Source organism: Lingula anatina, chromosome 7 (genome assembly GCF_051362555.1).
Source record: "Lingula anatina isolate TDL-2025a chromosome 7, LinAna3.0, whole genome shotgun sequence".
Taxonomy (NCBI): Eukaryota; Metazoa; Brachiopoda; class Lingulata; order Lingulida; family Lingulidae; genus Lingula; species Lingula anatina.
This window is the reverse complement of record NC_141773.1, coordinates 24,080,555-24,106,014: the sequence shown is the minus strand read 5'-3', so window position 1 is coordinate 24,106,014 and position 25,460 is coordinate 24,080,555. Positions and strand designations below refer to the sequence as shown.

The window sequence follows — 25,460 nt, the reverse complement described above, 5'->3', positions numbered from 1 at the left end:
AAAATCATAATTATCGAGAATGCTAGGTATCATCTATTAACCTTTTTAATGCTGAATTCCATGTCATATATGTTTTTATCCATATCGAACAGAGACAATTATTAAAATCCTTGTATATTATAAGAAAACGTCTATTTGAGATATTTTCATATAAAAAACACCGATGCCGTTACGGCTTGCAAATTATTGCTCACATTGTGTTCATTATGACGGCTATTTATTGAAATATTTGAACTGCTTGCCGGTGACAAAGTAGAAGTATACATTTGTACGTTTTGCATGCAATTGATAGTAGAGAAAACTTGTCTTGGAATGCGGCCCCAATGGCAGAAAGGTTTCTTTATCAAAGGCGTTATACACAACTGTCACAAATAACCTTTCAGCAACCTTACATGTACACTGAAACTACGCCGTTCTCGACATGTGAGAAGATGATCTGTAGTTTGTGTGAACTTTAGAGGTCTCATGCCGCGTTTCTTCTCGTAAGACATGCTTCATTCTAGCCAGTTTCATATCCTGGCCTTGAAGCCGACAGATAATGTCCCGAAGTCCAACGATGATACTCCAGAACCAAGGAAAACTCTGCAGTTCTTTTAACAAGCGTGCCAAAAGATAACAATACTCATTTTATCTAAATTATCTAAACGTAAAATATTGCTTGCTAGCACTTCGTTTAATGGGCATAAGGAAATCCTCATGGGATCAGATTTGTCTGTTATGATTTCTCATTTTCAATACGGTGCTGTCTTTGGGAATTGTATAAATCATTTAGAACCTCACCTGGGAGCGTGTGTGCTACTTCATTCTTGCAGCGTTATTTTATCTTTTGATTAGGTTATCACACAACACGTCTATTTCAATGAGACCGTTATATTTAGATCCGTCCGTAAAAGCTAACAAGGACAGCACTGCATATCTGGTTTAACACATTATAACACTTGTAATATTGTAAACCTCACTGTATTCAAGACAGTGTTCTCAGATTTGGTTTGGTATAAAATCCTTTATATAAACCGGTCACTGAACCAAGGCTGGGGTGATTTTGACCAGACTGACGTCCAATGAGACGTCAGCACACTATGATCTGCAGGGCACCCCACAGTTATGCCCGTGTTAAGTCCATGCGACATTAAATTTTAGAGGGATAACAAGTCTTTATTTTGAAAAAGGTTTCATTAAACGGATTTCCCTGGGGTAAAGACCATTTTTCATACTTTACAATGGTAAATGAATCCGTTCCGAAATTCAAATTTTGTGGATTGTTTTTTAAATGTGCTTTTTATACCTGTAGCCACCTATGACGGTCCACGTGGTCCGATGACCGTTGTTTTTGTGGTGAAATGAAACTTATTTTATTTCTATGTGTTGTTTGCAATATATTTAATGTGGAATTTTGGATCTCATATGAAGAGTTGTTATCGTTTTAGTTGGCTGTGGCTTGGAAGGTGACACTAAATACACTTTAATTTAACGGCTGTATTCGTACCTGCATCAGCGATAGTAACAAAATGTAAGGGAAAATACCTGAAGAGACATTTTATGTTCAGAATATCCCTTTCATTACCTATAAGTAATTTAAATCATGGATACCACAACTATATAGTTCGATGCAACAGTCAAACCTCTGTACGTTGATTGTATAGGTGACAATCTCCTACATGTATGCCTCACAATATTTTTCATATGGTCCTATAAACCCGATATCACTTCACAGAATACAACTTATATAGTTTTGCGGAGGGAGGTTGGGTCAGCAGAAACTTGACAACCTTTCTGCACTTCCTGTCCTTCAAAAAAGTCGGTAATATATGAAAAAATCAGTGCCACACTTAGTAATAAATTAACAATAGATGTTTGCATGTATCCAATGACGCATTTTCTATCGAGTTTCCTAAGATCACCAGAAACTGCGGGTTTATGAAACAAAACCCAACTAAGTTATTATGCAGGCAACCATTGTCCACAAACAACTTAAATGCCATCTCCAGATCACAAGATCACAAGCAGTTCCTAGAAAAAAAAAAAACGCCATGTTAATGATCAAATATCTTATCTGTCGCTGGCATGTCCCTCAACACGGCCCTAAGTGGCAGTGGTATCATCTAGCCAATCAGTGACCAGTAGTTCCTGCCACTCAGGGAGCCACGCCATCTTGTTCTATTGGTCGTAATGTTTACATTCAGTTAAAAGTGGCAGGATAAACTATATTCTTTAACATATTTAAATTGGGCTTATTTATTTATTTCCTCCATGTAAAACGAAAGACAGTTTCAATCATCTCGGGTAATTATTCCATGTCAATGTCCCATACTGTACTTTGACTTGGCCTTGGCTTACTGTAGAATGTTTGAATCTATTCGTACGGTGCGGACCTGCGTTTCACTGTCAATCTAAATGTCTCAATTGTTTTACTTATGGGTTGTATTAGAACAAAATACAGATAAAGAGAAAGAAAGAACAAACTATTCAAAATGAACAAGTGAAAACTGGAACTGTCAGTTTCCATCAATTCACATATTTCACGGTGTTACGGTCGCTAAAAGTGGTTCCAAACTTGATTTCCAATAAATCGATTAATGGAGCGGTCCAAAATTTAATGTCAAGAGCCTTCTCTTTCCCTTCGGTACTGATTAGCCAGTCTACATAGCGGGAGAAAGAGCGTGCTTTGAAATATAATGATATCCTTTTTCTTCTATCAAGGTAGAGCGTCTAATTGTAAATCAACGGAGGACCACTGCGTCCTTTAATACATCAGATAATAGTTCGCAAATTTACGGCAATTATGGCTCCGTTGCTATAACATGTCCTCAATATACCTAATGGTTTTAAACAAGTCCATGGGTCGTGACACAGAGAGTAATCACAGTTTATACATAGGGATATTAGATACGTGTGCAAAACATTTGATCTTCAATCGATGGAGGCGACTATGTTTCTCGCTTTTTCTTCCCTTTAAAATTAAAGTTAAAACAAGGTAATAGGCGGTGTAAGAGCATATATCTCGCAAGACAATAAACTGTAAGATGCCATAACCTCACCCCACTCCAATTAGTATATGGAATGGCCTAGTTAATATTACACAACAAAAATGCATATACATCTACCGGTATGCAAGTGTACTGGATAAATTATCAATAATTATTATATTTATTAAGACTCCCGCCGTGTTAGAAAAAGCGGGTACTTGAAGTGCAGTGTTTTCAGCAGCAGTTCGTGATTGGAATATCATGATACATCCACCCTACAAAACTCAGCACACGCACCCACACAACTTGGCACACGCACCCACACAACTCAGCACACGCACCCCGTACATCTTCGCACATCTTGTCCACAAAACTCAAAACATGCCTTGATGAAGTTAACAAAAACAAAATGGTCGAATGACAAAGTATCTTGTCGGTCGGATTGTCGAGGAAATCATGTTTTTTTTTTTTTTTTTTTTTTGTGCATCGGTGTTATGAGCACTTTTTCTCAGAGTTGTATTGAATTACCAATTATGTATAGGCAATATGACAATTATACGTTATATCCATAGCAACATAAATGAAATGAGGTGAAATTAACCGTCTGCTGCAGGCAATTCGTCAAGTGATTCCAAACCTTTTCCAGTTATCAGGGCTGACCCAGTAATTTGGTAGAGGAGAAGGGAAGTGCGTGTTTGGGGGCAGATATACACCTACAGGCCTACGTATTTGGCACTTCATAAAGCGTACACACCGTATTTCACACAGTGTACACGCCGTACATCAGACAGCGTACACGGCCTATACGCGCAGAGGCCCTCACGTCCACGTCCACTTGACACAGAACAATATTGCAATGACGCACGAATTGCCTACCTTTGGTCTCAAAGCCACTAATTGTGGACAATGTATGATACGATTGGGGATTGGGATGTAAACTGAAAAGTGTAATTGAATTAATATTTCCCTTGTGCAGGAAATTTGTGTGTTGATGATTGGAATTCGTGATGCTGTTTGCACTGCATTTTTTTTTTCGAAAAAAGTGGAGAGAGAAAGTATCGATACATTGAAACATTCACAGCGGTTAGAAAGAGTAGATACAAAATCATCTTGAACGTAAGGTTACAATAACCCGATGGCCACGATTTATATTAACCATGATTTCACCCTGAATGAATAAAGTTAAACAAATTAATTAATTAATAAAATAACCCTAAAACAAGTTCATTGACCTTTTTGGGAGATAACTGTAGTCTTTGATCCTACAAAAGGCGCCATGGAGGCTGTATGGTTGTTTTGATTTTTCTGCTTCAGGCGCCATAGCAGTCTATTGAGAATGCTTTATTGAGGTAAAACTTTGAAGTGCAGGCGACAATGCCGTGAAGCCGTTCTTTAAATTATGGTGGATAGGTTTTCAGGACTAAGATTCGAAAACTGAGACTGTACATTCAGCCGAAAGGCCTTCATTAGAGGGGATCTTACATGGCAATTGTGGAATGTGAATTAATCAAAACAAAGTTGATGGGAAATGTGCAGTCATCTGTTTCACAATATTAATTACAACTCAGCGACGTTATAACGGAATACACCGGAAATGATGGAGATAAATTACAAATAATTCGCCAATGTGTCTTGCTAATGCTGACCAGTGACAGAGCTCATAAAAACTGTAGGACAATTTAGAAATACGTCATTTTTCTTCTTTACCTTATTTAACAGATACCTGTCCTTATCAATTCACATCATCTTACCCGTGCTGTCACGTGACCAAGATAAAGCTCCTCCAAATGTCATTTTTCGTTTATTAACCAATTAACTGCGATTTCTAAGATACAAACAGTTACTTAAAGAAAATATGGCGATCGTGTATTGATTCATATTTCTTTCCACCACAGCCTCTGATCGGGCAGGTGTGATAAAGCAAATATATATTATTAACTACGTACTTTACCAATAGATAAGTAGGCCTACAGCTTCTGCAGTTTATAAATCACATGCCAAATTAGCTATTAACTTTTGTCATGTATATAGGGAGAGCGGGGTTGGTTGGAACAGTTTTCACCTTTTTTGCGATATCTCAGCAGTCAAAGCTTTGGGGACAAAAATAAAAAATCTGATAGGGGAAAATTATATGCCGCACTCATCTATGAAATAAAACATCAAGTAGGTCTTTTCATTTAAGAGTAATAAATGCTCAAAGTTGCCTCCTAAAACGTTCCATCTCACCCCACCCACGGGGTGAGTTGGAACAGGCAGTGGGGTGAGTTGGAACAAGAGGGCGAGTTGGAACGCTTGCATATAAATTCAAAGTATAATTCATTTTAAGAGTAGGATTATCTATATTAATTTCCCAACAAGTACATGTTACTTTGTATTCGTATCTCCATAGTTTGTAAGCATTTTTTACGTTTACAATTTGTTTTCAAATAGTCTTTTCGATGTATAAACCATATCCAGTTACACTTCATTTCATAATGATAACAAAAGTGGTTTAGTTTAAGAGAAAATAAGTTGAATTCACACAACTCAACCTCTCAACAACAGTATGTTAGACCTACAAATAAAAACTAGCTGTATCTCTTTCAACTAAACCTCAGAATCAAAATTGCAGTTCTGACATATGTACACTTGGTCACCTTAGTACAGTCTTCATGTGACCACTTCAGACAAACAATGCATTGTACCCATTTCTCTTTTGGCCAGCTGTTACTGAACGGCTCCCAACAAACCAGACATTGCCACTCTTCTTCTGACTCAGAATAGCTAGTCATCTTTAATATCATTTTTCTTCATTTTCTCTGTCGACTAGAAATCTTTAACTTTTTTTTTTTTTTTTTTTTTTTTTTTTTTTTTTTTTTTTTTGTTGCGCTTGTCCTTTTTAATTTTGTTGGGCTTGGCCTTTTCTTTTTCGAGTAGCTCTTTTTCAGGTGTGTCAGTAAGAACTGCACTGCATCGTTTTCTTCTTTTAATGATTGGACTGCGACGTTGAGCCTTTGGAAGCGGTCTAATTTCTCGAAGTGGTATTGCTGGACTTGAGCTGTTTTGGGGTTTTCTTAAGTGCGCTATAGTGTGCTGTAGCACCTCTTCCGGTGAGGGCAAATGAGATTTCAACTGGATTTTTGCTTAAGTTACGAGGTGAATGTTTGTCTTTTCTGACGGATTCTGTACCCTCGTTCACTAACCATTAAGAGCAACCCCCAATCCATTTCACAAAGCATTTAAAACAATATCGACAGGATTGGTGTTGTATAGTTTATCCATAACGTAGGCTCTCATGTCAGCTAGAATATTTTTTTGCCGCAAAAAACAGAGTAATAATCGACATTTCCTTTCACTTCTAAAAGCAATTTATCGCAAAGAGCCACAATGGACATGCAAACCCCATTTCGACCAAACAGATAGCAACTGCATTTAACAAGCAGTGACCATCCCCCTCCCCCCCCCCCCTTGTATTTTCTACACGCATGTACATTCTGGCACCTTGGAGATGTTCTTTCAGCTGGATTTTGTCTCCAGTTGGAGTTGTACTGGGTGCGTCGCTATTTAGAGAGATAAAAAATTGAAAAACACCGTGCGGGGTAGGTTGGAACACCCCTGACAGTGTTCCAACTGGCCCCATGTCAAATGTTCCGACCAGCCCCCACGACGTCATGGCCAACTTATGACACTGTATTTCTTTAACACGTGTGAGGCGATTAAAAAAAACTACAGCTTTTTGAACATCAAGGTGGTCCTAAACGCTATGCACATTTTCAGTGATATAATCCTTATACTTTAGTTTACAGCACGATGAATGTCAAAAATATGAAAACTTACTTCGAGTGGCGAAAATACGTTTTTTTCGCATAAAACTTTTACCGCATTTTCGATACTTCCAAAAGTTTCCTGGATTAAAGACCATGCCATGTGACATTTTTATGCTGAAGGAGCACATGATCGGTCTCGTGATTTAAGAAATAAAGCCAATGTTCCAACTTACCCGCGTTCCAACCCACCCCGCTCTCCCCTAATTACTTCTAGGATCCTGCGTCTATCTCAGACAGCAATTGTATCTATCTAAAGTACATGAGACGCCACATTTAACACACTGCTATTAAATTATCTTCATTTCTTTGTCCCGGTGTGCCCTATATCGCCATGTTAATGCCTGACTAGCACCTGCCACATGTACATGTAGAGTATTCTGTGCGGGTAAATGAGACTTAACATTGTTATTCTCAAAATCATTCAAACAATTTAATCAAAACATATACCCTGAGTGCCAGGGCACTGTAAAGCTAGCTTGCTCACTATAACTTTTCATGTGTTGGCTTAATATATGAAATCGAGATCGAGCTGGCAATAACGAAATCTAGAACCTATAGGGTATCAAAACACGAAATCTGCAATAAAAAAATAAGTAAATAGGCCTAAATAAAAGTTTGTAATTAACAAGGCCCTACTTAAATTCTTAAATTTAGATATTTGAGACATAAGAACATGAAAATTCTATTTTAGAGACTAGAATATGAAAGTAAGATCGCAAACTTCTGGCAATCACCAATATAAGATTTTCTAAGATGAAATCATCCAAAATTAAACTGGAAGGTAATAAATGACAGAAATGTATCGTTTTTTTCATTTCTACACAATTTCAAGAATTGCTCATTACTCCTTAAATAGTAGCTTTGCGTGTCTTGTTGTCTTTTTATGTGTGAAAATTGGTGTAAATTAACGGGTGTAAATTAAGTGGAACGTAGACCCTTCTTGACATCACCGTGGAAATCACAGCTCTGCCACCTAGCGGTGTGTTATTAAATTATGTTCCAACTGGAAAAGCACGAAGCACCGAAGGACATTGTGTTTGGGAACGGATGGTTTTTTACACCAAAAAGTAAATATCACTGGATATTTAGACCTTGGGACCGTCTTCTTGGATGAATTAATTAAGCTTCTTTATTTGTATCTGCAAAAATGTAGGCCTCAAAACCAGCCCCAATCTATTTTCCATTCAGATTCAGTTTTCATCAATCTTTTCCCATTTTCGGGATTGTTTATTTATTTATTTATTTATTTATTTTTGGTCAGCTGAAAGCTACGATATTGGATACGATATAAGCCGAGAATAGCCGAGTAAGCGCGATTCATTTTCTGTCCTCCAATCATTAGAGATCGTTTAAAGTCGACTCCTCCAGGCCAGTGTGACTGTGGACTGAGAAAATGCAGTTAGTTTATCGCCGATATTGATCGAAAACATTCCCCAGGTAAGATTGTTTTTACAGAAAAGATAAGCGCACGGGCTTACATAACCCAATGAAGTGTGAAATTGAGGGACGATAACCTGAAACTCGACCACAGTACTTTGACTCAATCAGGAGCGGATTACGTGCATTGTAGGCTAGTGAGGTACAAGAAGTACTATATGTAGTTTATGTGAGGCAGTGAAGCCTTAACTTAAAAGCTACAATTGTAAAATTCTTTGCATTTTGTGCCTCATATTTGCCTAATCTTTTTGACAACCAGGATCGTAGCATATACATATCACATGTCATAGACAGTTCTTGTAATTATAATTAAGTTACTAGCTGTAGACTTAGTTCAGGTAAAAATTCATTTAAAAGGTAAAAATTCATTCATCAAAATCTAAACTGCATTACTTAATAGTGAATTGATATTGTAGGATGTAGAGCGTATTATCGATCATGAAATAATTTGAATCAAAAGCAGAGACAGAAATACATCTCTCTTTTGTGTAGTATTTATTTGAACTTGAAAACATACATACCTAGTATGGTCACAATAGATTTGATTTGTCTCCATTCTAAACTGAAATTAACATAAAAAAGATAAATTAATAAGTTCCCTTCACATTTCAAATTGTCCTTCTTCCTCTGTGAAGATGGCCCAGGATGCAGTAGAAGTGAGGAGTGTCTACAAGAGATATGGATCCAAGAGAAATGGCGTCCAGGCTTTACAGGACTGTTCTCTCACTGTACCACAGGGATGCATGTCAGTATGACAGCAGTTACAGCTCTCTTGAACATCAGACAATTTGTCCTAGTAGTCCTTAGAATAAAAACACTGCAGTAGTTGAAATCTGGGAGTAGATGTGTGGATGTACTAGTAGCTTACCTAGACATGATAGCTGTATTTACTGAGCGTGTGGAAGCCATTCATTTATCTATGTCAGAATAAAGCAATACTTGATTAATTGCTGTGTTATCCCTCACTGATGCCAGTGATTTGTAATCAGGTAAAGAAAGATAAATTTCTTTAACATTTGTTAATCATTCTGTTTTTTAGCTATGGGCTCTTAGGTCCTAGTGGGAGTGGTAAAACCACTCTATTACGAGCTCTAGTTGGCCGTCTGGAGGTGGATGCAGGTCATGTGACAGTTCTAGGTCAAAAGCCGGGGGCCAGAGGTCACGAGGTGCCTGGAAAGCTGATTGGCTACATGCCTCAGGTACTTAAAGAGAATGTCATTTCTGTCTACATAAGTGTGTTGTATAAGAGGGGGGGGGGGGGGGGGGTAGCCTGTGACTTCTCTGCTACTCCCTCATACAACCATTACTAATGTACTCCCCTTATACAACTTACTTATGTGCACAGAAGTCACAAGCTACTCCCATACAATTAACCAATACATATGCAACCCCCTATTAATTCTTGGAAGCTTTGATATTTTGCTTTTAAATATATGTTTCTGAACTCAATTTCATATTAAACTAGATTGAGCTCATCTTGCATTTGAATTTTCTGTCCTTTTTTTCTTTTCATTTTTTGCCATTCCAGGACACAGCGCTGTTTGAGAAGTTGACCATTGAAGAAACGTTGGCCTACTTTGGAAGGATTCTCGGAATGTCTAGGGAAAATGCTGTGATAAGAACCGATTTCTTGGTAAAATTTCTGGACCTCCCATCTAAAGGGAGACAAATACAAACTCTAAGGTAGTGTGTGGAGATTAAAAAGGTCACACTAAAATTGTTTGACCAAATATAAGAGACACAATAAACAAAAAATAGACAAAAAGAAAAATAAAGAATAAAAATGATAATTAAATTTATTGACTGTTTGACTTATTAAGTGTTTGATGGGTGAATGGAATATCAGTGAAGGATGAAAATAATTGTTTTTTGTTTGGGCTTAAATAAAGATATTAATTAAATGTGAAATTCAATTATTAATTTGCTACATGAATATGAACAATTTTGTAATTTTAGTGGAGGACAGAAAAGAAGAGTATCATTTGCTTGTGCCCTAATTCATGAGCCAAGACTCCTTATTTTAGATGAACCCACTGTTGGAGTAGACCCCCTGCTGAGGCAGAAGTAAGTGTGGTGAGGTTGTGAATTTTTTTCAAATAAAATGTTGGAGAGAAATGCATATAATCTCCTGTTGCAGAGTAATAGATATAACAGTAATGTGGTATTTATCTTCAGGATATGGGAGCACCTGTTAGAAATAGCCAAGACAGGCCACACTACCATCTTGTTGACCACTCATTATATAGAGGAGGCCAGACAGGCTGACATGGTAAGACTCTTGACTTACTGTGGTATATATATATATATATATATATATATATATATATATATATATATATATATATATATATATATATATATATATATAGAGGAGGCCAGGCAGGCTGACATAGTAAAAATCTGGACTTACTCTGCTATATGTATATGTAATATGTTGTCTTACTCTGGTATAAATTTATTCTGATGTAGATAAAAATTAAAACCTAGTTGTTTTAACCAGAACTCTGACAAGCTGCTAATATGCTTAGGTATATATCAGTTGAGACATGAGCACAGATATATACCTTGTAATGTTGTTATAATCTGGTGAGATGTTGGTATATGGAGTGAGACCTGATCACAGATATATACCTTGTAATATTGTTATAATCCAGTGAGATGTTGGTATATGGAGTGAGATGTGAGCACAGATATATACCTTGTAATATTGTTATAATCCAGTGAGATGTTGGTATATGGAGTGAGATGTGATCACAGATATATACCTTGTAATGTTGTTATAATCTGGTGAGATGTTGGTATATGGAGTGAGACCTGATCACAGATATATACCTTGTAATATTGTTATAATCCTGTGAGATGTTGGTATATGGAGTGAGATGTGAGCACAGATATATACCTTGTAATATTGTTATAATCCAGTGAGATGTTGGTATATGGAGTGAGATGTGAGCACATATTTATACCTTGTAATATTGTTATAATCCAGTGAGATGTTGGTATATGGAGTGAGATGTGAGCACATATATATATATACCTTGTAATATTGTTATAATCCAGTGAGATGTTGGTATATGGAGTGAGATGTGAGCACATATATATATATACCTTGTAATATTGTTATAATCCTGTGAGATGTTGGTATATGGAGTGAGATGTGAGCACAGTTATATACCTAGTATTAATAGGCCCAGTGGCTGGTAGACTTGTAGTGATGAAGTACCTTTAAACTGCCCATATTGCTATTTGTTGAAGTATATAAAGATATCAGTTATAGTGATAGCTGTGTTCCAGGTGGGATTGATGCGACAGAGAAAACTTTTGGCTGAATCCAGTCCTGAACATCTTCTCATAACACACAGAATGGAGGTCAGTATAAGAACAGAGGGCACTGGGAGTTGACCATTAGATTTGGTATGATCTTGTAAAATGGATGTCTCAAAGTAGAGCAATTGTTTAACTGGTGGAAACAGTTGTTTAATATTGTTTTCCTTTATCTGTAGATTTAATCTTTGGACTAGTTCATTTTGGTCCATGCTGTTCTGAGTGACCAGAGGGTTGACCATACAGGCTATATATAGTTCCTAGTTAAACAAGCTAAAACCAACAACAAGATTCCTTTTTTGTAAAGTTTGTATTTTGTTGCTGTTCTAGACTCTGAAAGGTGTGTTTCTGTTGTTGTTCTAGACTCTGGAAGATGTGTTTCTCAAGCTTTGCCAGCAAGACAGCACTCTGGCAGATACAGCAGAACCTGGTGTTACTACAGATGGCTTACTGCTGAACACCACAGACAACACTGTGTACACTGACGACAGCTTGGTCTTTCAGGTAACTGACCAGTATAACTGGGCAACACACTAGGGCATTTTAGTTTTATTTCATTTTTAGTAGATTTGAATGTACAATCTCATGATGTATTCAAGTTATATTCCTGCAGAGTTTATTTTTATCTCTTGAAGTATGTTTGACTTTACTTAATAATATCAAATATATTTACAGAAGTTGCTTAGAAAATGGTTTTGTTTGAGAGTCATGTGGACAGTAGACAAATGTGCTTGCTGGTTCGACTAGAGTTATGTTGTTAGATTACAAAAATTTTGATGACTTAATCTTCAACACTTCCGTCTGTCTTCAGGGTGCTGAGACCAGTGCGTACAGTATAGAATTCCGTCACCATGGAGACAGAAGCCAGCTGTTGGAGGATAGCCAGCGTAGTTCAACTTCCAAACATTATAGACATTTACAGCCTGGCGAATTCTCCACCAATACACATTCCACTGGTAGGTACAGTATAACTGATATCATATCATTTACAACCTGGTGAAACAAATGATTTATGTGAATTAACAGCCTGTATATTTACCCTTCCAGACTTAGAGCACAGCAGTAAGTGTATATTAACAGCCTGTATATTTACCCTTCCAGACTTAGAGCACAGCAGTAAGTGTATATTAACAGCCTGTATATTTAACCTTCCAGACCTAGAGCACAGCAGTAAGTGTATATTAACTGTCTGTATATTTACCCTTCCAGACCTAGAGCACAGCAGTAAGTGTTGTACCAGGTGCTGGTCTTGGTTTTCTCTTCCTAAACCTACCAACATCTTAGCCCTGGTGATCAAGAACCTGATTATCATGAGCAGAAACCTTGGGTGAGTCCAGGAAGACATCTTCTTCAGATTGAACTTGTTGCTTGTCTAAAACATGACTAATTTAGGAATAAAGTAATTTTTCTTCAGTCAACAGCTTAATATTGACGTAGTTTTTACGTCCAATATTTTGATGTCTAGCATAATATCTTCGTCAGGGAATGAGGCTGTCCAGGTGAATAGCCTCTTTTCAAGAATTATACCATTTTAGACTATTTTAGCAATCCTCCTTCACATCACTGCTGTTATAAATGTGTCTTTCCAGGTTTCTATTCTTTGAGTTCATGCTACCTTCCATCCAGATTATTCTGTTCTGTCTGTGTATTGGTCCAGAGCCACGTGACCTCACCGTTGCCATAGTGAACCAAGACCAAGGCATGCTGGGAATGAACTGTGGGGCTATGGTCATAAATCACTTGAGTAATGAGACCTTTGCAAAGGTAGCTGATTCAGAAATAATAACATGTCAAATAGTGATAATGTCAGAAAATTATTGGCGTTTGTTGTGTTGTCAAAGCTTTATGGTGAAATGTTTGAATTTGTTTTTAGGTGGTTATCAGTAAGATATCTGACAATCAAGATTTTAATACTGTAAATAACAGTAAAAAACAAAATTAATGGCAGAGCACGCTGACTTTACATTTTTCTAACATCATTGTAGCATTATAACTGTAAATTCTGTGTCTTCTCTCCTCAGGTCAATTATAGTGATCTTACCTCTGCTTTGAACACTGTCAAGCAAGGAGACGCCTGGGGGGCAGTGTTTGTTGGCAAGAATTTCACTCAGGATCTTTTTCTTAGGTAATTGTTATAGTTTGCCAATGTTATGATGGTCTGAGTTGACGTATCACGAGTAGATATGAAGTTACACACTTTCACAAACTTAGGTTGTGATAAATTATAAAAGTAATGTAATGTGTGTGTATCACATTGAAAAACAGGCTGTACATAAAGATGGGGTTAAATTGGCCATAGTAAAATGAAGACATTAGCACTTTGTTTCCCATGAAAAATGTAAAATAAACATTCTTATGTCTTGTTTTTCCAGAGTTAGTAATACCAGCAGTGTGGACAACAAAACAATAGATGGCAGCAGTGTCAAACTCTATCTGGATATGACAAGTAAGAGAGAATTTGGGGATATTGACAGTTAAAACTGCAAATAACGCTGCATATTTATAATTATATGTAGCATTTTTTACAGAATAAAGAAATATATTGAATCACCTGCCTGATGTTTGTCAGCTAAATGTTGAGGTGAAGTAGATGGTGGATTAAACACATTTTTTTGGTGTTTTCTATGAATGTCATATATACTAGTATTGTGTGTTTAGACCAGCAGATAGCCCTGTCTATCACATCATATATACTGATATTGTGTGTTTAGACCAGCAGATAGCCCTGTCTATCACATCATATATACTAGTATTGTGTGTTGAGACCAGCAGATAGCCCTGTCTATCACATCATATATACTAGTATTGTGTGTTTAGACCAGCAGATAGCCCTGTCTATCACATCATATATACTGATATTGTGTGTTTAGACCAGCAGATAGCCCTGTCTATCACATCATATATACTGATATTGTGTGTTTAGACCAGCAGATAGCCCTGTCTATCACATCATATATACTGATATTGTGTGTTTAGACCAGCAGATAGCCCTGTCTATCACATCATATATACTGATATTGTGTGTTTAGACCAGCAGATAGCCCTGTCTATCACATCATATATACTGATATTGTGTGTTTAGACCAGCAGATAGCCCTGTCTATCACATCATATATACTGATATTGTGTGTTTAGACCAGCAGATAGCCCTGTCTATCCAACAGGAGATCATGACAGGGTTCCAGGCATTCACCACCGACATGTTGAGGAGTTTGGGACTTAATGTTCACGCAGCAGACTTACCAGTGAAGGTTAGTTTTTGAGAGAGAGAGAGAGAGAGAGAGAGAGAGAGAGAGGGGGGGGGAGGAAGAGAGAGGAGTTAATATAGAGAGTAGAGAGTTTGGATGAAAGGGAGGGAGAGTGAGGGAAAGGGTGAAAAAGATACAGAGAGAGGAACAGAGAGAGAGAGAGAGAGAGAGAGATGAATGGGAAAGAGGTGAATGGAGAGAGGGGGAGCGGCATGGCAGAGTGTGTGCCTGTGAATGGGAGAGAGACAGAGAGAAAGTTTGAGATGGGGTTATGTGAGAGTTCTTTTATGTGTGTGCTAAAAATAGGCTGATGAAGGAAATATGGTCAGTTTGAACAGTCATATATATTTCCAGTTGGAAGAGCCAGTTTATGGTGACAGGAAGCCCTCCTTTACCAACTTCATGGCCCCTGGGATAATCATCAGGTAGCAGCTTTAATAGTTTTGAATAGAAGTATAGATATGGAGGTTTATTTATATGTCTAAATCTTTATTTGTTTATTGGTACAAGATATGTATGTTAATAATCCTCATTACTTTTCTACTTATTATTTTATTATAATTATTATTGAGAGGCAAATAATTTAATGTTAAAAAGTTTCAAAGTATAGTTATCATAAATTTAAGTGGCTCTTCTCTAAATGTGTCTCATCTAACACACTAACACAATGTCACACCCAGCTGCTGTTATAGTGATAATACTTTTCCAGTATTACATTCTTCATGGCCTGTGATCTCATCTAACAAACTAACACAATGTCACACCCAGCTGCTGTTATAGTGATCTCATTTTTCCAGTATTACATTCTTCATGGCCTGTGGACTCACAGCTTTGGCATTTGTACTGGAAAGGAAGGAAGGACTGTTGGACAGGAGTCTGACAACAGGTATGCTCATTTTTGTTTGCATGTGTGTGTGTGTGTGCGTGTGTGTGTGTGTGTTTGTGGGTGCCTGTTAACTCACTTATGCAAGAATTTATATTTAGGAAGCCTGTTGATTATTTTAAAGTTGTTACTATTATTTCTAAAACATACTATAACAGGGATGCTAGTCTTCCGGTTTTTACCGGAATTCCGGTTTTTTGCGTCCAGTTATAAAATTTTCTGGTACTATATTTTGTTCTGGAATTCTCGTTTTTAACGTGGTCGCGGACTGGACGAACGATGCGTCAGAGGAACGTCGCATTTCAACCATTGCGACAGAGCTGCGTTTCAACACAATATCTAGTCACAACCGTAGCACGTGATTTATTTATGGCGCTTGATTGGTTGGAAATGTAGGCTTTAATGTCGGCACCCATGTGGAAAGTTTTGACACCGCGTGCGCGGAATTTTGAACTAAACCAAACTAAATGGATTTCGCGGAGAGGGGAACAGACGATATTAGAAACATCGACATTACTGTCAAAAATAGATTTAGTTGGAGTTTTAGAAACTTTGATTAATGAGACTGCAGTTGGAGCCCCACTGTTGCTTGGGCATTACCACGAAAGCCATTACCAATCTTTGAAAATGATAAATGAAAGGGATTAACATTTAGTGACTATCATTATCATGCTGGTGATTATCAAGCTTACGTGAAGGATCATTACTGTCTACTATGGGTGGTAGGTGTTTATGTACTGATGGCACTTCCATCTTGTCAATGTCAAGATTATCCTTGGAAACAACTGTTGAAAATTACCATGAAGTTGTGATGACATATATTGCAATATATTTATTAAATAAAATTTGAAATATAGTAATTGTTTCATAATCAATTTGTACCCCCCCCCCCCCCCCCCCGGTCTTTGCCAAAAGAAAAGTTCAGGTTTTCTTTCCAGACCCCACTAGCATCCCTGCTATAACTTCTGCCTTGCCACAATTTATCACAAATAGATATCACTTATAAATGGCTGTTTCAGTTGTAATATTTTATTGCCTGCTCTTTATGTGAATTAAAAAGTAAACGTAGCAGAGATCATGCTGTCACTGTCCACCAGCACACTCAGTGTCATGTTCTCTGTCTTCCACTGTCAGGAGTCAATGTGATGGAAGTGATGGTGGCTCATGTATTGACACAGTTCCTGGTGCTCATAGTACAGATGGCGCTGCTGTTTGTCTTCACACTGCTGGTCTTCAAGGTAAATCTTTGGATAAATGTTCTCTTTAGTTTGTGGTTCTTGTCTTCAAGGTGAATCTTTGGATAAATGTTCTCTTTAGTTTGTGGTTCTTGTCTTCAAGGTAAATCTTTGGATAAATGTTCTCTTTAGTTTGTGGTTCTTGTCTTCAAGGTAAATCTTTGGATAAATGTTCTCTTTAGTTTGTGGTTCTTGTCTTCAAGGTAAATCTTTGGATAAATGTTCTCTTTAGTTTGTGGTTCTTGTCTTCAAGGTAAATCTTTGGATAAATGTTCTCTTCAGTTTGAGATGTGGTACCTTTTGAAATTATTTTAGTTGAACACTTAAAAAATTTTTATTCAGTGCTGGATACTAGAACAAGGGTTTAAATACTGATATAATTTGTTTGTAATTTCTTACAAAGTATTATTTTCATTAATTACTTTCAGTTACCTTCTGGCACATTTATTAAAATTGCAAAAGATAGTGTGTTTGTACAACATATTTATTTATTTTCCAGGTTCCATCGCGTGGTCCTGTCATCTGGGCAATATTACTGGTGTTGATTGAGGGCTTTGCAGGCATGTCTCTGGGTTTACTCATATCAGCTGTATGTGACAAGGAACAGTCTGCCATACAAGCTGCTCTAGGCACAGCATATCCTGTTATAATACTGAGTGGTAAGGTATTGCTCTCTGTCTCATTTAATTGTGAATCTGCTGGGATAAAAGGAGTTTTTTTCATCAGCCCCAGTCTGTATATGTACATGTGTATTTCAGGTATAATTTGGCCTCTAGAAGCTATGCCACCTTGGCTGAGATATGTCAGTATATGTAGATGTGTATTTCAGGTATAATATGGCCTCTAGAAGCTATGCCGCCTTGGCTGAGATATTTCAGTATATGTACATGTGTATTTAAGGTATAATATGGCCTCTAGAAGGTATGCCGCCTTGGCTGAGATATGTCAGTATATGTAGATGTGTATTTCAGGTATAATATGGCCTCTAGAAGCTATGCCACCTTGGCTGGGATATGTCAGTATATGTACATGTGTATTTAAGGTATAATATGGCCTCTAGAAGCTATGCCGCCTTGGCTGAGATATGTCAGTATATGTAGATGTGTATTTCAGGTATAATAAAGCCTCTAGAAGCTATGCCGCCTTGGCTGAGATATGTCAGTATATGTACATGTGTATTTAAGGTATAATATGGCCTCTAGAAGCTATGCCGCCTTGGCTGAGATATGTCAGTATATGTAGATGTTTATTTCAGGTATAATAAAGCCTCTAGAAGGTATGCCGCCTTGGCTGAGATATGTCAGTATATGTAGATGTGTATTTCAGGTATAATATGGCCTCTAGAAGCTATGCCGCCTTGGCTGAGATATGTCAGTATATGTAGATGTTTATTGTACCACCAGCGTTAGCGCTGGCGGTACACATGGTTTCGGTCCCGTCCGGATCGTTCCGCCGGCTCCGCCGGCTCCGTTGGCTCCGCCGGCTCCGCCGGACGGCTACCGTTACCGCTTCTCCTCCTAGACGGTAAGGGCCCCCGTACCCATCTCATGGATTTAGGTCACCTATAATCTCAACTCGTTCCACGTAAAATTTGGGCTTTGTCGGTATTGGGGTCTGGGTGTGGCACTCATTGCAATGCACCCTTGTCTAAAAATGGCAAAATTAAATGCTAATTATCTACCCTACGGAAGGAGTTATGGGAAAAATTTCTATAGACAGCTTTCCAAAAGTCATATGTGTAGATTTCAAATATACCCTTGGATTTGACCTTTGACCTTTACTTCAAGGTCAAATGGGCCAAAATTTTCAAAAAAATGAAATTTTTTACGAAAAAAAATTTTTTTGCCCTGTTATTCAGACACCACACAGACTTAACCAATAATATTATTGGAAAGTGTTACCCTTCAGGTCATCTTTCATCTCCATGAATTTGGGGTCAATCGGTGCATTTTCACGGGAGTAGCGACCATAAGATACCGAAACTGAAAACTGTCTCTAATTCGGGAACCGTTAATGCTAGAGACCCATTCTTTTTTGCATTTTGTAGAGCATGTAAAGCCCAACACTGGAGGTGGTCTCGGTTTTTTTGTATTCCATACGGTTTTCGAGTTACGCTGTATCAAAAAGTACATAGTAGTGGTAAAAGCATAATGTGCAGTACGGTAATGGATAATAAATTTTGAACTCTGGAAAAATAAAACATAAGGCTTGGCAAAGCAGACAACTTGTGTTCAAAAATGACATTATTTCATCAAATTTGAACTTCTGAAACTTCAGAGCACCTCCTATTTCAAGAATTTTGACCAAAATGACATTTTCTTTATTTTAATTAATTTTTTCTGTACGAAATTTAAGGCACATTATGGTAACTCCAAAATTATAACATTTAGTCCCTTATATCTCCAAAACTGGCAGAGATAGGTCCATAGTTACTATTGAACTTGAATAGGAAGTCATATACTGGCAATCTTCCTATGACCTTGAAAGTGACCTTTGACCTACTTTTCACCATGAACTGAACTTTGCAAATTTTTCTTCCCTTTTATCTCCAAAACTGGCAGAGATAGGTCCATAGTTACTATTGAACTTGAATAGGAAGTCATATACTGGCAATCTAAATGTGACCTTAAAATTGACCTTTGACCTACTTTTCACCATAAACTGAACTTTGCAAAATTTGCTTCCCTTTTATCTCCAAAACTGGCAGAGATAGGTCCATAGTTACTATTGAAGTTGAATAGGAAGTCATATACTGGCAATCTTCCTATGACATTGAAAGTGACCTTTGACCTACTTTTCACCATGAACTGAACTTTGCAAAATTTGCTTCCCTTTTATCTCCAAAAGTGGCAGAGATAGGTCCATAGTTACTATTGAAGTTGAATAGGAAGTCATATACTGGCAATCTTCCTATGACCTTGAAAGTGACCTTTGACCTACTTTTCACCATGAACTGAACTTTGCAAATTTTTCTTCCCTTTTATCTCCAAAACTGGCAGAGATAGGTCCATTGTTACTATTGAACTTGAATAGGAAGTCATATACTGGCAATCTAAATGTGACCTTAAAATTGACCTTTGACCTACTTTTCACCATAAACTGAACTTTGCAAAATTTGCTTCCCTTTTATCTCCAAAACTGGCAGAGATAGGTCCATAGTTACTATTAAACTCTAATAGGAAGTCATATACTGGCAATCTAAATGTGACCTTAAAATTGACCTTTGACCTACTTTACACCATGAACTGAATTTTGCAAATTTTGCTTTCCTTTTATCTCCAAAACTGGCAGAGATAGGTCCATAGTTACTATTGAACTTGAATAGGAAGTCATATACTGGCAATCTAAATGTGACCTTGAAATTGACCTTTGACCTACTTTTCACCATGAACTGAATTTTGCAAATTTTGCTTTCCTTTTATCTCCAAAACTGGCAGAGATAGGTCCATAGTTACTATTGAACTTGAAAAGGAAGTCATATACTGGCAATCTAAATGTGACCTTAAAATTGACCTTTGACCTACTTTACACCATGAACTGAATTTTGCAAATTTTGCTTCCCTTTTATCTCCAAAACTGGCAGAGATAGGTCCATAGTTACTATTGAACTTGAATAGGAAGTCATATACTGGCAATCTAAATGTGACCTTGAAATTGACCTTTGACCTACTTTTCACCATGAACTGAACTTTGCAAATTTTGCTTTCCTTTTATCTCCAAAACTGGCAGAGATAGGTCCATAGTTACTATTGAACTTGAATAGGAAGTCATATACTGGCAATCTAAATGTGACCTTAAAATTGACCTTTGACCTACTTTACACCATGAACTGAATTTTGCAAATTTTGCTTTCCTTTTATCTCCAAAACTGGCAGAGATAGGTCCATAGTTACTATTGAACTTGAATAGGAAGTCATATACTGGCATTATAAATGTGACATTAAAATTGACCTTTGTCCTACTTTTCACCATAAACTGAACTTTGCAAATTTTGCTTCCCTTTTATCTCCAAAACTGGCAGAGATAGGTCCATAGTTACTATTGAACTTGAATAGAATGTCATATACTGGCAATCTAAATGTGACCTTGAAATTGACCTTTGACCTACTTTTTATCATGAACTGAACTCTGCTAATTTCTTTCTCTTTTAACTTCAAACTTGACAGAGATAGGTCCATAGTTACTCTTGAACTTGAATAGGAAGTCATATACTGGCAATTTACTGTGACCTTGAAATTGACCCTTGACCTACCTTACGAAGAACTTAAATTTGATTGTACCATATATATTTTTTGCAATAGTTTAAAAATTCTTGTTGATTGCATTTTTACAGCTTGTCAAGCACAAAACTGGTGGCTGTGTCCCTTATTTTGTGTATGGGGGGGTCTATACGAATGCGCTTGCTCCAGCTGGTGGTACAATATTCGGAGGCGGTATCGCCTCTCTGATCCTCTAGTTTCAGGTATAATAAAGCCTCTAGAAGGTATGCCGCCTTGGCTGAGATATGTCAGTATATGTAGATGTGTATTTCAGGTATAATATGGCCTCTAGAAGCTATGCCGCCTTGGCTGAGATATGTCAGTATATGTACATGTGTATTTCAGGTATAATATGGCCTCTAGAAGCTATGCCGCCTTGGCTGAGATATGTCAGTATATGTAGATGTGTATTTCAGGTATAATAAAGCCTCTAGAAGGTATGCCGCCTTGGCTGAGATATGTCAGTATATGTAGATGTGTATTTCAGGTATAATATGGCCTCTAGAAGCTATGCCGCCTTGGCTGAGATATGTCAGTATATGTACATGTGTATTTCAGGTATAATATGGCCTCTAGAAGCTATGCCGCCTTGGCTGAGATATGTCAGTATATGTAGATGTTTATTTCAGGTATAATAAAGCCTCTAGAAGGTATGCCGCCTTGGCTGAGATATGTCAGTATATGTAGATGTGTATTTCAGGTATAATATGGCCTCTAGAAGCTATGCCGCCTTGGCTGAGATATGTCAGTATATGTACATGTGTATTTCAGGTATAATATGGCCTCTAGAAGCTATGCCGCCTTGGCTGAGATATGTCAGTATATGTAGATGTTTATTTCAGGTATAATAAAGCCTCTAGAAGGTATGCCGCCTTGGCTGAGATATGTCAGTATATGTAGATGTGTATTTCAGGTATAATATGGCCTCTAGAAGCTATGCCGCCTTGGCTGAGATATGTCAGTATATGTACATGTGTATTTCAGGTATAATATGGCCTCTAGAAGCTATGCCGCCTTGGCTGAGATATGTCAGTATATGTAGATGTTTATTTCAGGTATAATAAAGCCTCTAGAAGGTATGCCGCCTTGGCTGAGATATGTCAGTATATGTAGATGTGTATTTCAGGTATAATATGGCCTCTAGAAGCTATGCCGCCTTGGCTGAGATATGTCAGTATATGTAGATGTGTATTTCAGGTATAATATGGCCTCTAGAAGCTATGCCGCCTTGGCTGAGATATGTCAGTATATGTACATGTGTATTTCAGGTATAATATGGCCTCTAGAAGCTATGCCGCCGTGGCTGAGATATGTCAGTATTGCTATGCCCTCCACGTATGCAGCAGAAGCAATGAGGTGTATCCTTAGTAGAGGTGAGAACCTTAATGATTACAGTTGAACAGAAAATATCATGTTAGCATTAAAGAAAATAGCAGAAGCTTTTAAAACTGCCTTTCTGTATTACTGTGCTGCATTATATTTTTGTATAAAGAATAATGGAAACATTTACACCATGTGAAGGAAAAAAAATACCATTCATAAAGAGAACTTTCTAAGAGAGTTACATGGGCTGCTCTTATTTAATCATTTCTCAAAAACATATGAACCAATAATTTTATAACTTGAGACACAGCAGTAAGACTCCCCACCCCCACGTTCCTTCATTCATTCTGGTATTTTTCAGTAACTCAGTGCTTTCCTCCTTCAGGTTTTCATCTAAATTCAGCCCCCCATTCATTCATTCTGTATGTATTTAGTGGCAAATTTCCTACTATAAAATGTGCATTTCTGAACTAGCCACTTGACCGCCCTCAGGTTGATTCCGGTCCACTGTCCACTCCCTCCAACAGCAGCCCTCAGGTTGATTCCAGTCCACTGTCTACTCCCTCCCATAGCCGCCCTCAGGTTGATTCCAGTCCACTGTCTACTCCCTCCCACAGCCACCCTCAGGTTGATTCCAGTCCACTGTCTACTCCCTCCCACAGCCACCCTCAGGTTGATTCCAGTCCACTGTCTACTACCTCCCACAGCCACCCTCAGGTTGATTCTCGCCCACTGCCTACCCCCTCCCACAGCCACCCTCAGATGTGCCAGACCCTCCAACCCCCCCTGTAATCAACTTATTTTTAAAATTATCATTTCAGTATTTATCATAATATGACTTTTTTCTTTTTTTTTCTCAATAATGAATATACATTTATTAGTTAATTGGTTACATTTTAGATTTATTATAAGATGAGGACATATACTTATAGCGATTTGCCATCTCCACATACAGTATATATACTATTTATAATTCTCATAAACTAATAAATGTATTTAAAAAATTCCCTGGTTGTAATTTCAGGCTGGGATATCACCTACATGGAGGTATGGCGCGGGTTTCTGGTGGCTATAGGTTGGGGATGGGGACTCTGCGCCATAGCAGCCATCATCATCAAAATCAAAAAGTGGTGAACTTCATGAAGAACATTTAACATTGCAGATGAAATCTCTACAAAACTTCTTAATTAGAGCATAATAGATCACACACACGCAATGGGTCAGCTTGCGAAACTTGTTGCTGTTATCAATACTTACTGAAGTAAAACATTCATTGCTTGGTATGTTAAAATAAGTTTAAAATGGCAAACTAATAAATAACGGAAAACTACTGTTCATCATGAAATTGACTCTGCTTCTTATGCTGAAAGCTTTCTGGAGTTATCATTATTTACTTTTTTGGCATATATCATGTAAAAGGGGGAGGGGGGCGTGTGTGTTCTTGCTTGAGATATAGGTTGGTATGTGGTCCATATTACTGTCACAGTTTTTATTTCCTGATTTTAGTTGGTATGATAATCAAGTACTGGTATTTATTATTACTTAATATTATCAGATATGATATTTAAAGTCCAATTTTTTTGAAAAAAATCTCATCATGGGTGAAGTGCAATTAATGAAATGTAAACCAAATAATGAAACACATTTGGAAATAGCATCATTGTGTGGATTAACATTTGAACTGTGTACAAAGAGTACAATTTGGGCATATTTGCCAGCTGGAGAGAATATTGTGTGGCTGTTTAGTACAAATACAGACTTATTTATAAGTGCAGATATTCACTGTACACCTACATGCATATACAATGTATTTACAAATACAGCGCAGCATGTTAATTGTGATCGTGATTTTTTGTAGGATTTCAGTATCAGTATTAATGAATGGTCCTCTACACAAAAAAATCTACATACTGGTAATGTATTTATACTTCAGGTTACTTTCAGAAGTACTGTATGTATGTTTTTTAGTTCTAGCCTCATGTGTCTAGTTTATTGTGTGTAGAACTGGAAGTGAATACCAGTTACTAGTACTTGTTTGTCTACAGTTTACTATGTGAAGTACTCTAGGATTGTACTTGGATCTGCAGAAGAGCACGTAGTCACGTATTCAACAGACTTAAGTTCAAATACTTGACTTGACTTAACCTCAGTCTCTAGATTTACTCAGACATGCTTGATAATGAAGTGATAATATTTAGGCAGCTAGTCCTGTATACATGTACTCTGTAACCCAGTGGCAGGGGGGAAGTTTATTTGTTCTTATAATGCAGTATTGTTGTACGCTTTTTAGTTGGTGACAAAAAGCAAAACGTGATTGTGTACAATGCAATTTTTTAAACAAATAAATTTAATTGCATCAAATATTAACGACATTAACATGAGTAAGAGTTTGTGGAGTCTCGTCTTAAAACGCAGCACATTACCGGTAAAATGACCAGTAGTGTCCAGCAGCTTTAGGGGAGGAGGGGTCTACGAATATATATTTATTTAATAATAGGATCAAGGAAGTACTGAATTTCGTCAATGCCTACCGAGCCAGGCTGAAGTCAAGAAGGGGTCAAAATGCTACAGTCTAGGAAGGAATTAAAGCAACCTTTATTTCACAATCTTATATACTTAAAAAGCATTTTAACCTAGATCTACGCGGAGATCCGCAAGTTTGGTGTAACTATGAAAATCGTTCCACTGATATTTTTATGTAGTCAGCAGGGTCACTAACGCTACAAACAAGGATTCAAAAAGAACTGTATGTTGGAATAATCTGCACACAATCCAAAGTCGAACCTGAAACGTAACAATGGCCAATGCGCGTACAAGTTTCCGAGAGCCGAAACCTGATTATATAATATCATATTTAATCTACGATCTTTGTTATAATGGATTTCATACACAACCTTGAGCGACATTTTCTTTGCCTTTCATAAATATTGCTTCGCGCTCAACCTTAGGAACTAGTCAGGCACTGATGGTCACCAGGTG

The 25,460-nt window shown here is 37.4% G+C and overlaps 1 protein-coding gene across 2 annotated transcripts; it reads left to right on the top strand.

Annotated features, from left to right (window-relative positions):
* Positions 1-8,025: 8,025 nt before the first annotated feature.
* LOC106162288 (ABC transporter G family member 23) lies at positions 8,026-24,853 on the top strand. 2 transcript variants are annotated; one of them, XM_087017607.1, is made up of 20 exons: positions 8,026-8,209; positions 8,845-8,954; positions 9,249-9,408; positions 9,738-9,892; positions 10,166-10,273; positions 10,385-10,478; positions 11,504-11,578; positions 11,897-12,037; positions 12,345-12,489; positions 12,743-12,860; positions 13,123-13,297; positions 13,555-13,658; positions 13,906-13,979; positions 14,669-14,784; positions 15,136-15,206; positions 15,579-15,667; positions 16,799-16,902; positions 17,399-17,558; positions 22,427-22,531; positions 23,506-24,853. In XM_087017607.1, the coding sequence occupies exons 2-20, from the start codon at positions 8,845-8,847 to the stop codon at positions 23,613-23,615; spliced, it is 2,214 nt and encodes a 737-aa protein (XP_086873733.1). In that variant the 5' UTR covers positions 8,026-8,209; the 3' UTR covers positions 23,616-24,853. The 2 variants fall into 2 exon arrangements, with proteins under 2 accessions (XP_086873733.1, XP_086873734.1); XM_087017608.1 differs by lacking the exons at positions 22,427-22,531; positions 23,506-24,853 and adding an exon at positions 17,729-17,861.
* Positions 24,854-25,460: the final 607 nt, after the last annotated feature.

Bases quoted from the DNA above. Each gene is read 5' to 3' on its own strand.
- LOC106162288 (XM_087017607.1), top strand. From the start codon at position 8,845: ATGGCCCAGGATGCAGTAGAAGTGAGGAGTGTCTACAAGAGATATGGA. The intron at 12,861-13,122 runs GTGAGTCCAGGA...GTGTCTTTCCAG, and splicing joins ATCATGAGCAGAAACCTTGG to GTTTCTATTCTTTGAGTTCA. The intron at 16,903-17,398 runs GTAAATCTTTGG...TTTATTTTCCAG, and splicing joins TCACACTGCTGGTCTTCAAG to GTTCCATCGCGTGGTCCTGT.